Source organism: Carassius carassius, chromosome 17, assembly GCF_963082965.1.
Source record: "Carassius carassius chromosome 17, fCarCar2.1, whole genome shotgun sequence".
NCBI classification, from domain to species: Eukaryota; Metazoa; Chordata; class Actinopteri; order Cypriniformes; family Cyprinidae; genus Carassius; species Carassius carassius.
Window position 1 is genome coordinate 26380466 of NC_081771.1, and position 17019 is coordinate 26397484.

Consider the following 17019-nt stretch of genomic DNA (forward strand, 5'->3'; position numbering starts at 1 on the left):
AAAATAACAATTTTGTCAGTTTTGTCCATGATTCTTCTTGGAACCATAGATGTCAACATTTATTTTTGATAGACATTTCTTGAGGGACCTCTAGGTTGCTGGTTAGAATGTTTTAAAAAATCTAAAGAGATCTAAATTAATCTAATTTAAGAGCTCAGAGTTATACTCCATACATTTAATAAGGCAGATGTGCATTTTTACAAGAAATGTCCTTGACTCTTTTGGACAAATGCACAGCAAATCACTTGGGCATGTATTTTTAAAGGGAAAGCACTCAAGTCAGTTATATTTTTTTTTTTTATAAAAAATGTCCTAAATTGGCTGATTGTGCTCAGTTTCATGAAGGTAAGCTATAAGACTACACTGCATTAGGTACTGGTTCTGACAAGATTTTTTGGGGCGTCATGAGCAGTTTTAAGGGTGGTATGCAAGACGCAATGGGTATTTAAAGGAAATAAATATTTACAGGACTTCAATGCTTTGAACTATTTGCAGCACTGGATTCCATGGTTGGGTTCTATCAGTGGTAAAGCCTGACTTCTTTTATTTAATTGGTCATCATATTTACGTTGATGAATGCTGTTAGACAACTAAAGTAGTCCAGACTTAAAGTAAAGCAGTTATCCTAACAACATATAGAATACTGCAGTGCAATACAAATATTGCTTTACGTGAACTTTAAATATTGGTGACATGGCTGATGTCTATACATAATGCGTTAATACAAACAGCATCATGTCACACACTGATATAATTCATTATCCTTTTATTCAAGAGTAAAATCTACCTACATTACTAGTAAAAGATACTTAACAATTGCCCTTTTTTAAAAATAATTACCCTGAAGTCTCTAAAAATAGCTTAATATCAAACGTATTAACGTGACTAAACATCTCAATGTGCTTCTAAACACACAAGCAGAATATTTTATGATCACTGAGCCACAGTTTTAACCAGTTTTATATACACTGATATATCAATTGACAAACAACTCATTATCAGAATGTTCTGGTTATGAGACTTCCAATTTTTCAACGTCTTCATTGCTACTTAAAAAATTTTGGTCACACTTTATTTTAAGGTCCAGTTCTGACTATTAACTGTAACTTTTGCCTCAGTAAACTCCCAATTACTGCTTATTAATAGTTAGAAAGGTATTTGTTAAATCTATGTATTGGGTAGAATTAAAGATGTAGAATATTGTCATATAGAATATGTGCTTTATCGAAAGTCGTGACATTTGCCAAGTTATCGTAACCCATACTCGGAATTGGTGCTCTGCATTTAACCCATCCAAGTGCACACACACAGCAGTGAGAAGTGAACACACCGTGAACACACACCTGGTGCAGTGGGCAGCTATATCCAGCACCCGGGGAGCAACTGGGGGTTCAGTGCCTTGCTCAAGGGCACTTCAGCCATGGGTACTGAGGGTGGAAGAGAGTGCTGTTTATTTACTCGCCCCTCACCTACAACTCCTGCCAGCACCGAGACTCAAACCTGTGACCTTCGGTCACAAGTCCAACTCTCTAACCATTAGGCCACAGCTGCCCCCAATAAGTACTAAAGTACTAAAGCCAGTATGCTAGTAATACACATGCTAATAAGCAACTAGTTAATAGCGAGAATTGGCCCCTATACTAAAGTGTTACCAAAATCTATAGGGCTGGGCAAGTTAACTCGTTATCGTGTTAATGCATTAATTGATTAACGGCAACAATTATTTTATCGCGTGTTAACGTAATATAAAAATAAAATATCTGTTGCTCATTGGCTCTGAATTCACATACAGACAAATCATGGGTCACAGGAGGGGATGTTCCTGATCAAGTTATTTTTAACAGAAAAGAATGCAACGAGCCCGTAATCATGACTTTATATGTTGGAAATGGGAAGTTTCCGATAACACGTAAAAGTCAGCAGAGATGTGTGTTACCAAGTAATTGAACAGGTGTACCTAATAAAGTGGCCGGTGAATGTCTGTCTGTCTGTCTGTTTTTCTATTGATCTATAATTTAAATATAATTCAGAGGTGGTGATTTGGGGTCCCCCTTGCGACCTGGTGGGCCCTTATTGCCCATAAACTCTGCACCCCACTTAACAGCACTCCTGAGGATTTCCATGTTCTTTTGACAGATGGGAGAATTAAAAAAATCTAATTCCAATTTTATTCAAAATATTTTTTTATATCAATGTTTGAACTGTTGATATTTTTTTATATCAATGTTTGAACTGCTGATATTTTTAATATCAATGTTTGAACTGCAAAGTCAACACATTCAGTAAACTGTAATCCTTTTAAAATGTTATTACCGTTTTAAATATGTGTTCTTAGAGTTAAAGGTCCTTCCACATATTTGCAAAATCCAATTCAACACATTGTGGATGCTCTTTCTTGATTTATCTACAGGATTACTGATAATAATCAACATATACAGTATGGTGTATTTTGCTTGCAGTTTTTAAAACCAATCCAATATTATAATCTCAGTTTAATCAGTGCTGAAATCATAAAGAGAGCATATTTGGTGGACTTTGTGGTACTTGGATGTTCTGATTTTAACAAACATAGTACTTGTCAGTTTTTTTTAAATGAGTACCAGCTGAAGCTATAAATGGTGTTGCTGCTTGTCTTTCTATGACATCAAATTCATTACACAGGTTTATTTCAGTTTGCCATACATCACATGTTTAGAGTTTAGATTTACACAGCTCACTCAAACAATCAAGTGGGAATTTGGCAACAGTTCGGAAGTGATTTTCACACTCACTCTCTCACACACAAACACACATCCACACACACACACAAACACACGCGCACACACAAGTGTTACTAGACTTTTAGACTTCTGGCCTGCCAAAATGAGAAGGCACCAATACTGCTTGAGTGCTCTGCAAAAACAAGCCATGTCCAACTCTGTGTGTGAAGGAAATGGTTCGCTGTATGTAGTCCTCATAAGCAAAAGGGGAGTGAAATGTGTGAACTCATTGGGAGGTCTGTGTCCTTTGGCAAACGTAGATCAACACGGAGACCAGCTGAGACTCGTGGACCACCGGAAATGTGCTTAGAAACAATGTCCAACGTCTGTACTGTATGTGAAGAAAAGCAGAATAAATTGTTTAATTAGGGAACATTTATCTAGATTAAAATGCTTTTATATGCCTTTGAATGTAGACCCAGAGGACAGCCTTGCAAATGGTGCCTTTCATTGCATGTTCATAAATTTTTTATGAACAATGTATTAAATACGGATTCTGCCTGAGGTTTGTCTGTGAAATCTGCCGTCAGTCGAAAACAAAAACAACACTACCTGACCAGCAGTGTCAATCGATTGAGAAGTGATTTGTGTAAAGCAGGATTGATGGCAGGAGATGTTAACAAGGGAGGGAGGGAGGGAGGGAGCAGGACAGGGTGTTTGCTGACGGAGTGCAGTATGCTAATGAACTGTGGCCTGTTGCCCTGTCACCCCCTCAGGGATGCTACACACGACTGCCTTTCTCATTTACATGTTGTTATTGTGTAAATATAACTGACCACATATTTGTTTAACTGTGCTTTTGTGTATTGGTATCAGTTGGCTAATTGGTGTCAATTACAGTTTTGTGGCATTTTGTTTGTGCGTTTTTTCAAATTCTTACATTTTAATCTATAAATTCAATTTGAATAAAGTTGTAAGCTGTTACCAATCAAATGAAATCAGTGTCTACAAAATCCATTTTTGCACATTAAATCAGCATTTAGATGTATTTACACTGCAGTTGCATCAATGATGCTATGATTTTAATGTTTTAAAAATGATATAATAATGAAGTAAATTTTTAAAACTGAATGTATCTATTGAGTCAATTAGTTAGGCTATTTATTAAACTCATTATGTATTCAATGGATGATTCATTCAAGAACTTATTCCAGCCCTTTGAAATGTCTTGCAGTAGGAAATATGAAAACCGATCTAGTTTGTTATTCTTGCTAAGACAACCATCACTACTGTAGCTTGTATTGACTTGCAAAACCCTTACCTCTAAGAATTGAACGTTGACAACTTATTGCTCACAAATTGAGCTAATGATACCTCAGATGGCTTTGCATGTGGTGGAGAGTGGTACTATTACTCTAAGTGATCAGATCTTAACCTATAGTAGACAACAAAATGGTTTGAATTACAAAGAGAACAGCATATTAGAGTTGAAAGTGGGCTATTTGCAATTGCAAGGTGGTTACTTGCAAGTGAAAAGTAATGTGCTACCAGCAATGAAACCTATGAAACTTTAGCAGCCACATTGAAGCTCTTTCTAATATTGATAATAATACAAAATGTTTCTTGAGCACCAAATCAGCATATAAGAATGATTTCTGAAGGATCATATGATACTGAAGACTGGAGTAATGGCGGCTGAAAATTCAGCTTTGCCATGAGCATATCTGGGTTCCCTAGTGAAAAATAAATATACCAAAATGTATTTGAAATACATTTATTTAATGCAAGGTATACAACAAATACTTTTATTTTTACGCCTGACCTTATTGAATGTGCATTTGTAAGAGTTTCACTTTCAGACACAAAAGTTATGGCAGGAGAGTATTCAAATGATGCACGCAACACATTTTACTAACGTTTGCGCTTTGGTAAAACTGGTATTTGCACCATTATTTAACGTCTTAAACTATTTTACGCATGAAATGGCTGCATTAGTTGTTGCTAGGAAGAGGCACCGCAGAGAACAGCGAGCACATGGCAGAAGGGAGAGGATTTTTTCCACACATATTAATTTATTCTGAATGCCAGAAGAACACATTATCTTAACATATGATTTGCCAAGCCATGTTATTTTTAATTTGCTTCATGAAATAAAAGATGACTTTGAACCCTGACCTAGGAGTCATGTAATACCAGGTCTATCAAAACGTCTTGCAGCCCTTCATTTTTTTTTTTTTTGCCTCCGGTTCTTTTAAATGTACTGTGGCATTTTTATTTCTTTATTCTTAATTTGCGACTACACTAATTTGCACTGCACTTGGTATATTGCGTTGGTCGATATGTAAATGAGATGCATCTGTGTTCTTTAATTTGTGCATTGTTAGTAAACCACCTGCAGATATTTCCACACCCATCTGCGCTGTTTTGGAAATGCGCTCTTGTGCTGCTTTGCCATGTTTATGGCCCTCAGTATATTAAAGTGGTATATTTAATTTTGTACAAAACTTTTAATTGTGCGGATGTAGTGCTGAAGTCCAACTGAAGATTTACTGAAGTCTATTTGATTGTGCTAAAAATGGACTACTGCAAGTATACTTTAGGTACATTTTAAATATCTTGCATTTAAAGACAGATATCCCCATTAAGAGTGACATTAAGACACATTTTAGGCTTAATATTAAGAAATGTGCATTACTCCAAATATGGTTTAATTATCATTTTATATCCGCAAGTCTCAAGCTATATGTCAGTAAAAATTTTAATAGATTTGAACTAATCTATTTTAATATATAATATTATATTAAATATATATTACTCAATCTATAATATTATTGGTTAATATTTTCCCCCACCTACATGGCCTTGGTTACATTAGCAAAACTTTTATATTCATTAGAATAGCATGCAATGATTAATCATGTGCAGCAAAACCAGGGAGATTTATTAAACAATAATTTTGTTTGTCTTTTAGTCAATTGGTCCTTTTTCCAAATCTAACCGATGATTAACACAACTCAATAAACATCACTGAATTAAGTCTCTAAAATGTCAGTATAATGTAGAATGAATGTTTCTTTTTATGTCTGGCAATGCAGAATTGTGGGATGGTGTCAGTGCATGTGAGGAGGGGAGAATGAATGAACGTGTGTGTGTGTGTGTGTGTGTGTGTGTGTGTGTGTGTGTCTAGTCAGTTGTACTAGCCCAGTGACTGCAGCGAGCACGATCTCTGCTCATTCACATTCACACCCTGTCCTCTCTGTCTCACACACACACACAGCCTAAGAATGGATGGAAACTTGGTTGTCATAATAACCGCATCTCAAACCTAGGCTTTTTGAAGCTGTGCGGAGCACTGTAAAGACTGTGTGTTGTACTACAGAGCGAGAGATACAGGGCAGCAGAGAGGAGGGAGAGAGAGGGAGGGATTGAGACTGATAGAGAGAGGACAGTTGCAAAAGAGGGAGATGTGAGAGGGAGGGACGCAGATTGCGAGAGAGCAGAGGAGACTGTGAAAGGCAGCGCGAGGAGAGGAAAGGAGAGCACAGGAACTGCTACATCAGTCCTTTGGATCTTGGTGAGTTGGGACAGATTTGCCAAACGTCCTGGAGGAATAGCGTTGAATATGTAATTAGACTGAATGTAGGGTTTGAATATAAATGTGGTAGATGTATTGCCAATGTGAAATTATCCTTCGAGGTTTGGGTACCTGTAGGCATGTTGCTTTTGGGTGTGGGCTTTTTGTGTGCATCCTCTTCTAACCTTTGTGTGTGTGTGTGTGTGTGTGTGTGTGCAGAGCTGCTGTCGCCGGCTGAGTCTGGCTCCTCCCCGGCTGTCCAGGAGCTCATGACACGGTTGGGCTTCCTGCTGGGAGACGCCATCCCCACCTCATCACAAACAAACATGGAGGAGAAGCAGGTAAGCATGAACTCTACAGATCTAAACACCCAAACTCTGAGAGACATGCAACCTGATACACAAACAACCTACCTGCTGCATCATGTCACTGATGATTGCAATATCAGGACGATAAAATCCTTAGAAACAGGAAGCGGCTTCTGAATTTCCTTTTCAGTCAGGTTACACCCAATCAGCTTTAGATACCAGAGGTCATTTATCAGAGAGATCGATTACACTGCTGGAGCTGTTCTGCCCTCAGAATCACACTTCTACTCCAGACACACTGCTGGCAAGATTGGCTTTTAATAAAACTTTGCAGTAGAAGCACAGGTTTTTTAAATTGGTGCTGCATGACTAGAGAAAACAGGCTGTCAAACAGGTAGGCAAACTTCAACATCCATAATGCACTACAAAAATGTAGTACAATTTATAATTTTCACGGAAGCTTTCAAAATCCACTGGATGACATGTTTTGCTTTATGTGACTAGAATTAGAGTACAGGTGACATGGAAAAAAGAGTTCACAATAACATTGTAAGTTATTCTCAGATGAAAGAAGCTTTATTTAAAATTATTTAAAATTATTTACTAAGTGTATTTTTGTATTTATTTACTTGTGTGTGTGACAGCTTAGATTTGTGCTTTGTTGTGTCAGTGTATAGCTGTAATGTACTAGTTCCTGATTACTAAACTCTGGCTTTGATTTTCATTCAGTGTCTTTTTCTATTTGTTTCTAATGTTCAAAGAGATTTGTGTTGGTTTGTCCACATCATCATAAAGTAGATACATCATACAGAGCTTTTGAGGCGTTTATCTGGGACAAAAGTTGCTCTTAAGAGGCTTACGTAGCGTTTTTATGGATTGCTGCACCCAAAGCTACTAGTTGCTGAATTCTGATTTGCCAGTGTCTTATTTTACCTTCTGGCTTTTTAAACGCAACACATTAAGTATGAATTATGGTTTATGCGTTTGCTGCCTTGTACGTGCACAGCCACTTTATAAGGGTAGAAACCATCTTGATGTGGAGAAGCACCCTGGAGATGTTGCTATCGGTGAGCAATGCAGTTTCTCTGTGGGAAACGGATGATGCAGGTGAAGCAACAGTGTCCCTCTTACACACCCTCATCTAACACTATTGCAGCACTGAAGAAATTATTGAACAGGTGCATGAAGCTCTACCTGAAAGCTTGAGCTCTGCTTTACTCTGATGTGTGTGTGTGTGTGTGTGTGTGTGTGTGTGTGTGTGTGTGGAGAGATGAGAATCTTTTATTGGTGAGCGGCTGGCAGGCAACAGTTCTCTGGGGACCAGGGCTCCGGTACACTGATTCCTCTCTCTCTCTCTCACACACACACACACACACATGCACACCATCACTCTTCCTGACCTATATAGAGTGCAGAGAGAGGTAAGAGGAGAGGACAGAGTAATATCTAGGATTTGATGTACTCTGTCCAGTATTAAAATAAAAGTCAAGCAGAAATCTTAAGTCTGTTGGTTTATGCTCTGTAAGCACTTCTTTCAGATATGCAGCAGGTAGATTATCCATAATTTCTCCCACACCAACATTATGCTAGTTCTTTGGGTTAATCTGCATTCAGATCTTTTAAAGCGTTAGTTCTCAACTTGGGCCGGTCCTCAGCAAACTTCCAAGGCCCCAATTGATGATGTCAAAGTATTTAAATTAATACATTAATAAAAAATTAAACTCTATAACTGAATTGAAGCGCTAAAACAAAAATATTAAATGTAATAGCTAAAGCTTTTATTGAAGAACATACAGTTCTTGAAACAAATTTGTGAAGTCACAAATTTAATCATGGTTTATTTTTTAAGATATAAATACTCCTAGCCTGCAACTTTGTCATATAACAGCAGAAATACCAAACATATCTTGGCTTATATTGGCTTTTGAATATTGTGTTGGGGAATGGTGGGGCCTGTGGTTCAAAAAGGTTGAGAACCACAGTTTTAAAGTCAACATGAAACTGTTTGCATCCTATTCTGTTTGTGTAATGTGATGTATTTTGGAAGTAAAGTTAGAATTGGACTTAATTTTTTTCCATCTTGACTTGATTCAGTTGTGGAAGGTTGTAATCACAGATGATTTTTTTACAATGAGAGTAGCATTAAAAAACATTTAGGTCTCAAAGCCTTAAACCTTTTTTGTTCTTTTTCTCGCTTCATCTTTATTTGTTGGCTTGTTTTATCAGATTTTCAGATTCACTCTTTATTCCCAACTAAAGTATTGCCAGTGTAAACACTGGCAAAATGCAGATGTATCTTTGTCTGTGTGTTGGTTACTGTCGCCATTGCAGGGTTGAATCTGGTTCTAAAAGCATCTTATTGGTTGCTTATATTGGAACAAATGCAGACTGGAGGGCTTGGAGTATTTTTGGCCTTGCCCTTGTATGGACATAAGAGCTGAGTTTAACAGTTTGCATCTATCACTTTATCTCCTCGCTCCCTTTTTGATTTTCCTCCCGTCTCTTTTTTCCTTCATGCAGTGTTTATTTATTTATTTATTCTGTTTGCTTCTTTTGCTTCATTTCTCTCTCTCTCTCTCTCTCTCTCTCTCTCTCTCTCTCTCACACACACACACACACACACTCTGTAGTGTATAGTGTCCACTCAAGGCGTGAGTCCCTGCTCCACACTGACCAGCAGTACAGCGTCTCCCAGCGCTGAGAGCCCCTGTTCCACCTTACCTGAGACCTACTCCAACAGCAGGACTTCTGTCATCTGCTCCAGCACCTGCTCCACTGCCACATCCACCATCATCACCACACCTAGCTCCACCCTGGAGAGCAAGGACAGCGGGATCATAGGTAACATCTAACTCCCTGCAAAGTCCTCCTTTTTCTGAAAGTCCATTTAAATTTGGTACGATTTTTCCATGGTATTAAAATGGTTGCTTATAGCATACAGGCTCCGTACAAACTTTTTAACGATAATTTCAGAGTTAAGGTTCTTTCACACTGAACACAATACAAAAAGAGAAACAACTCACTGATGAATGGTCTATTCAAGCCAAGCGTGAAAGCATATCTGTCGGGCTGAATTAAAAGCTGGTCCGTCATCCAGCTGTCAGAAGCACAAGAGAAAATGTTCAATACATTGTTTCATTTTTAATTTTTATTGCTGAAATTACAGAAATTACATTTAACTCAATTCAAGTCATTTGTGTTTTTTGTTTGGTAGAATTTAATTATCGAAGTTCAGCAGGAAGAATGCTGGCATAAAAGTGAAGATAAAGTCGATGTGTTGTTGTATTTTTAATCATTTGACGGAACTATGTTTTGTTTAATAAAAAGGTATTTGTTTCAAAAGTGTGTTTTTTGTGGAATATGTTTTGTTAACTGCTCGCTGCTTCATGCCTTATGATTTATTCAAAAGGTTTGTGAGCTCCGAACATTTAATTGAGAGTAGTTTTCAATTTTTTTTCAGTGCAAAGACAGCAGTACACTTGCCTGTTTTAAACCTGGCAATTAATGGTATACTTCACCAAAAATGTTTAATACTTTCATCATTTGCTCCTCCTTATGCAATCCCAGATATATATGACTTTATAAACACATACAAACTTTTTTTAGAAAAATAATCAACCCTTAGTCCTTATAATGGAAGTGCACAAGAACTCCAAAGTTGACACTTCAAAAACCACACAAAAGCCATCTATCCACTATCTCTGACGAATGTCAAGCGACAGACCGGAGGTCATTCTTGTCGAATAGAGAGTAGTGCGTGACCTGCGTGAAGTTTCATTCATATGCGTATGTGGAAAATTTGGATCCGATTTGAGCTTTAGATGCGTTAAAATATTTGAACTTCTGCGGCTAGACCGTATGCAACCGGCCAACTGGAAACTGTTTTCTATTAAAAACTATGAGCGTAAGGTTAGAATTACCAACATTTTGTTCACTTTAACATTATTCTTTAAACAGTATTCCTGTAAAATGGTGCTTTAGTATAATTATGGCAGATATAATTATTTATTAAATCATTACGTTGATTAGCTCCATAAAACCCACTATGTTTTTATTTTGATTTGATTTGTGGCGATGCATTCATAGATTAATTATATTCATTAAAATTATTATTTTTACCATTGTGATTATGCCAAGGTAAGGGTTGCTGCACGACCAGTTTGAGAGTTCTGTGCGACTGCCACTAGGGGGAGAAATGCGACAGTCGTGTCCGAGCGCCAACCTCCCGCTCTCTCTCGTGAGGCCAATAAGGAAGTGACTAAAACTGTAATTCATCGACCGGCCGCTTGAGGCTGGCTGCAAAAGGGAGTCAATCCCATAGACTCCCCATGTTAAAATGCCCAACTTTAAAGCAGAAAAAAACATGTTTACAGCCTGGTGCAAAAAATTATTTTGGTCTAAATAGCTAATTTTGCCCTTCATGACAACTGTGAGGGGGGTGAATTTTTTTTTTTTATAACTCATCCGTTTAAATTATATTAAGACTTAAAGTTCTGCATAATTAAGGGCGTGGCCACTTGGGTGACAGGTGGATTGCCGCTGCTGACACTGCCGTCGCGCTAGGTGGGCGTGGCTTCAGCAAGTAGCTCCCGCCTTTTGCCCATTTTTGATTGTCCGGGAGAGTCGTGCAGTGACGCGCTGCCAAGATGGCGACGGCCCGCTCTGCACACTTTAGGCTTCAAAAATACACTTCAGGAGTCTACGGGTGACGTCACCGACACTACGTCCATGTTTTTATACAGTATATGGTCATGTCCGAATCTCATGTGCAGTGGAAAGACCACTAAAGTGGAAATGAGTAATCCATACAAGCCTAACTGAATATTTTTCTAAAAGTCTTTGTCTGTGTTCAATGGACAAAATAAAGTGTAAACATCTGGGATGGCATGAGCAATAATAAATGGTAAGAGAATTTTCTATTTTGTGTGGAGTATTTTAGGTGGAGTTTCCTTTAGCTAGCAAAACAACTTTGAATTCATTAACATTTCCAAACTCTTATATATGTATATTTGCAGCAACTCCATAACTTTAAATCTTATTGTTTGGTATGTTTTCATTGCTAACATATTTAATTTAAATTCATTGAACAAGTACAGTAAATGTTCATCTCCAATCTAAATCACTCCAAAGAAACTGCAGAATTGTGATTGGTTTGTTTAAATAGTTTAGTGTGTAGAGTACTTGAGGAGTTAACTGTTTATTAATAATAAATGTCAGAGTTCTTTACTTATTTTATAAGGAAAGAAAAGGAAAGGACATAGGTGTCCCATACTTGGAATTTGTGCATTTCACCCATCCAAGTGCACACACGCAGCAGTGAATAGTGAACAAACACCTACGCACACAGTATGAAACACACCCAGAGCAGTGGGCAGCCAATGCTGTGGCACCTGGGAAGCAGTTGGGGGTTCGGTGCCTTGCTCAAGGATCTCACTTCAGTTGTGGTATTGAGGGTGTAGAGAGTGCTGATGATTCGGTCCCCTCACCGACAATCTCTGCCGGACCTGAGACTCAAACCTGGGACCGGGACTCTCTATCCATTAAGCCATGACTGCTTCAATTATAAGGGGTCGGTTTCACTCCCCAATGGTCCTTCTGCTTTTCTTCTGTTTCTCAGTACTGTTTTTGAGTTTTGGGCATCTCTAACATGTTACAGTACATTTGGAGATGCTGACAGAGGTTTGTATGTTTATGCACGACTAGCTTTTCTGCACCACCAAAAAACAGCACCATGACCGTGAGGAAGACCGGAAGCAATGCCTTCCTGAGACCGAATTATCAAAGCTGTTTATTGTTTAACTTACTTGAAGTATTGAAGTGTTTTTGTTGGCCTGTGCTTTTAATACTCATGAGTCTGAGATACACTCTATCAAAACTGGGACAGCGTTGTGTCTTTATTTCAGGTCTGCCGGAGGTTTCTTGAAGTAGGACACCAGTAGGTTTTTCTAAAGCCCAAAATAGTGTTTTACTTTTTGGTTGCAGCAAGGAAAGGTCAATGACAGCTGCATTAAAGCAAAATGTCTGACAACAATTACCTGAATGAATTCTATTTTATGTCTTTACACTCAAAGATCATTGTTTGCTGACCGTCTCTCCAAAACTGCCTTTGATGGTTAATTCCTGTTTTCTTTTCCATGATGTTCTGGCTTGACCTTCTGGGGCGTTCCCTCCTCTTGTGTCCTTCCCATTAATATCTTGCCCCTCCCCCCATACCTCATTCACCTTCATCTATCTCTTTCTCTCCATTCTGCAGCAACAGTCACCAGTTCCAGCGAGAATGAAGAGCGCTGTGGCTCTAGTCTGGAGTGGGCGAAAGATGGCGGTGCGGGTGTAAGAGGCGAGAGCGGGCGTAGCACTCATCTGCCCTGCACTCCCAACACCCTAGAGGAGGCTGCAGTATCTGGTGAAAGCCAGGTGAGGACAAGCACCACAGGAGGGGCAGCACCCGTCGTGACATCACCTGTGGATGGACCAATCACATACCACAGCACTTCTCTGGTTATGCCAAGGCCAAATTCTGTGGCAGGTGAGTAATGAATATATCATTTATCACTGTATTATAGAATTTGGATGAGGAGTTTAGTACCTTAGTGTTTTTTCCACCATTGTTCATCATGCCACCCCTGCTGAATCTGTGGCACAATGCTACAGGAAGTTGTATTTTACCCATGATGTGAGTTTGCAATCTGAATGGAATGAGATTAGATAAAAATGCTGTGTACAGCAAAATAACATGAAGACAGTATTTCTTTCTGCTGCTTTGGCTTTGCTGGATTCATAAACGAATGACTCTTAGTAGTCTTTTTTTTTGTAATTAATTACTCAGAAACACTGAATAAACTGACTGAATCAGCCACTCAGTGAACCGCTAAAATGTCACTGCATTTAACTAAAAAAGTATTCTTTTAAAAATGTTAGCAAAATACTATTATTTTATACTATAAACTTTTCAAAACTTTGAGCATGGGTAATTGTTTAATGTTTTAGTCCCTTTGATCACCAAGGCTGGATTCATTTGATCAGAAACACAGTGAAAGCAGTAATACTGGGAAAATTACAATAAATAAAATAAAATAAGTTCTCTGTATTACTTTATTATACAGTGTCCGTTACACCTTACATGTACTTACTAATATAATAACAAAAAATGATGCATAATTACATGCAAGTAACCCTAAGCCAAACTCTAACTATACAGTTAAGTAAATTAATTAATATTACTCCGTACTTAAATGTATAACTACACTGTCACAAGGACACCTTATTGTAAAGTGTTACCAGCTGGGTTACGCTTTATTTTAAGGTTGCATTAGTTAAAGTTAGTTAATGCATTAGTTAACATTAGCTAACAATGAACAACGCATCTGTTCATTACTACTTTATCTTTGTTAAATATATGTTTATTAATGTATTGTTTCCACTTTACAATTAAGTTCACCAATAGCCCCCAAAATCAGTCCCTAAATGGTGAGTTAGTATTGTTCATCCTTAGTGTGTTAGCTGCTACATAAACTTACGTACAGGTGTATCTCAAAAAAATTTGAATATCGTGAAATAGTTCCTTTTTTTTCAAAAAGTGAAAATTTCATATACTCTAGATTCATTACAAGTAAAGTTAAACATTTCAAAGTTTTTTTGTTTTAATTTTGATGATTAGAGCTTACAGCTCATGAAAGTCAAAAATCCAGTATCTCACAATATTAGAATATTTCCTAAGATCAATCAAAAAAAGTATTTGCAAAACAGAAATGCTCAAGTTCTTAAAAGCATGTTCATTTATGCCCTCGGTCGTGGCTCTTTTAGCTCAAATTCCAGCATCAGTGAGGTGTGGCATGCAAGCGATCATCCTGTGGCACTGCTGAGGCACTATTGAGACTTCAGCTCCTCTGTATTGTTGGATCGACTGTTTCTCATCTTTCTTTTGAAAATATCCCATAGATTCCATATGGGGTTTAGGTCAGGCATGTTGGCTTATCAATCAAGCACAGTAATATCATGGTCAGCAAACCACTTGGAAGTAGTTTTGGCACTGTGGGCAGGTGCTACAGTCCTTCAGGAAATCAGGAAATCAGCATCTCCATAAAGCTTGTCAGCAGATGGAAGCATAAAGTGCTCCAAAATCTCCTGGTAGATGGCTGCATTGACTTTGGACTTGATAAAACACAGTGGACCAACACCAGTAGATGTCACGGCACCCCAAATCATGACTGACTTCAGAAACTTCACACTTGACTTCAAGCAGCTTGGATACTGTGCCTCTCCAGTCTTCCTCCTGACTCCAGACCTTAGCCGCATTTCCACTGTCGGGCCAGTGCGAGCCAGGGCTTAAAACGGGCCGTGCGGGTCTAATAGCCTCAGGCCGGTAGCACCGAGGCCAGAATAGTTTTAATCACTAAAACACGCCCTTTACACGCCTCTCAGGAACAACGTCACGCAACCCCATCATTTCACCAACAAAGAGAAGTTATCAGAAAACTAAGAAATAAGTCACTGGAACTAGCGCGATCACAAAAACAAACATGATAAAAGTGGTCGTGTGTTTGTATGCTTTGTTAAATATTCAAATTCAAAAGCATCGATGTTTTACTATAGAATAAGTGATGCATTGATCATAGTGAATTAATTTATCAGGACTCAAAATTAAATCACACAGAACTAAATTTATTTGTATTTTTTTGTGAAGCTCTCCCAAGTGTTTGAATCGGCTTTGCTTGACGTTATTCTTAAGCTTGTGGTCATCCCTGTTGCTTGTGCACCTTTTCCTACATAATTTCTTCCTTCCAGTCAACTTTGCGTTAAGTATGCTTTGATACAGCACTCTGTGAACAGTCACCCCTTTCAGTAATGACATTCTGTGACTTACCCTCTTTTTGGAGGGTGTCAATGATTGTCTTCTGGATCATTGCCAAGTCAGCAGTTTTCCCCATTATTGTGGTTTTAAAGAACAATAGATACCTGGAATTTATACTGTAGGTATGGTCATTTAATGAATTCTAATTAGGGGTTGGGCATAGATAATTTTTTTAAATCTAGATTAATCTCACTGTAATCTTAGAATTAATCTAGATTAATCTAGATTAAAATGGCTCATTTGAATTCTGCCAAAGGCATTCAGAATATGTGTGCTACCCAAATAAAATAATGACTAAAAGTAAGTCTTTTAGAACGGGTTTCTCAAGCCAGGTGGTGCATTAGACCAGGGGCTCATCTCCTGTTTCCAAAATGCATCACAAAGTGCTTGAGAAAGCTGTAAACTAATTCCACATTGCACAAGGTGCAAACAACCTTACGCCTGTTTCACACATACTCCGTCTGCAGTGCGTATGCGTTTCGTATTTTTTCACGCACCAATGTTAACGGATTCCAGGGTTCATGCGGTTGCCGTCCATCAGTGCATTCTAGGAGCGATGCGTCTGCAGCAGTGCAGCGATCGTTCACGTACCGAGTAGCGGACTGCAAACACGTCCTGTGTGAAAGCACAATGAGTATGACTCCGTGCTGCTTCTGCACCACACACGAAACGCACACGGACTGCATACGCACTGCAGATGGAGTATGTGTGAAACAGGCGTGCGTCTTGTCGAGATTTCCATTGGTAAGCTTCTTAAAAAAAAAATTCCCTGAAGCAAACCCGGCGGCTTCAGCTGAATACATGTTAGCACATCACGTTTTATGTGGTAATTTCACAGTAGGCATACACACAGGTTCGAAGACTTGTTCTTGCCCCCTACAGTGCAATTCGGTTAGGCATACATCCGCACTAAAATATCGAGGTGAAAGTCATCATATGTCGCCTATTATAGACCCAGCTCTCAACCCAACTTTGAGAATAGATTAATGGCGATATTTTTTTCATCACCCGATAAGAGTCTCCCGTTAACGCAGCACGTTAACGCTGATAATGGCCCACCACTAATTTATATATATTGAGATACAGGATTTTTGACTTTCATGAGCTGTAAGCTGTAAGCTTTTCATCAAAATTAAAACAAAATTTTATTTTTTATGTTTTCCTTTTATATGTAATGAATCTAGAATTTATGAAAGTTTCACTTTTTGTTAACAAAACATTTCACAATATTAACATTTTTTTAGATGGACCTGTGTATATATATGTAGTATAAATTAGCATTACAAAACATTAAATACAACTATTTACAGGCATGGTTCATTGTTAATTCATGTTAACTAATACATTAACCAACGTTAATTATTTAAGCTTTTAATGTGAAGAAATGCATTAGTATATTTTTAAGTTAACATTAACAAAAAATAGTAGTAATCCTGAACAGTGTTCATTGTTCATTGTTAGTTCATAACTAATGCATTAACTAACACATTAGTATATGCATAAGTTAACATTAACAGGGATTAGGTAATGCTGAACATATGCATTGTTAATTGTTAGTTCATGTTACACTGAATAATGTTAATTAAT

The 17019-nt window shown here is 38.0% G+C and overlaps 1 protein-coding gene across 3 annotated transcripts in view; it reads left to right on the plus strand.

Annotated features, from left to right (window-relative positions):
• Positions 1 to 17019, plus strand: part of LOC132161435 (protein TANC1-like) — a 92905-nt gene that overhangs the window by 45501 nt on the left and 30385 nt on the right. For all 3 annotated transcript variants that reach the window (XM_059571488.1, XM_059571489.1, XM_059571490.1), the window contains exons 5-7: positions 6493 to 6614; positions 9212 to 9422; positions 12835 to 13107. In XM_059571488.1, the coding sequence (XP_059427471.1) occupies positions 6493 to 6614; positions 9212 to 9422; positions 12835 to 13107 (606 nt within the window). The remainder of the gene's footprint in view (positions 1 to 6492; positions 6615 to 9211; positions 9423 to 12834; positions 13108 to 17019) is intronic.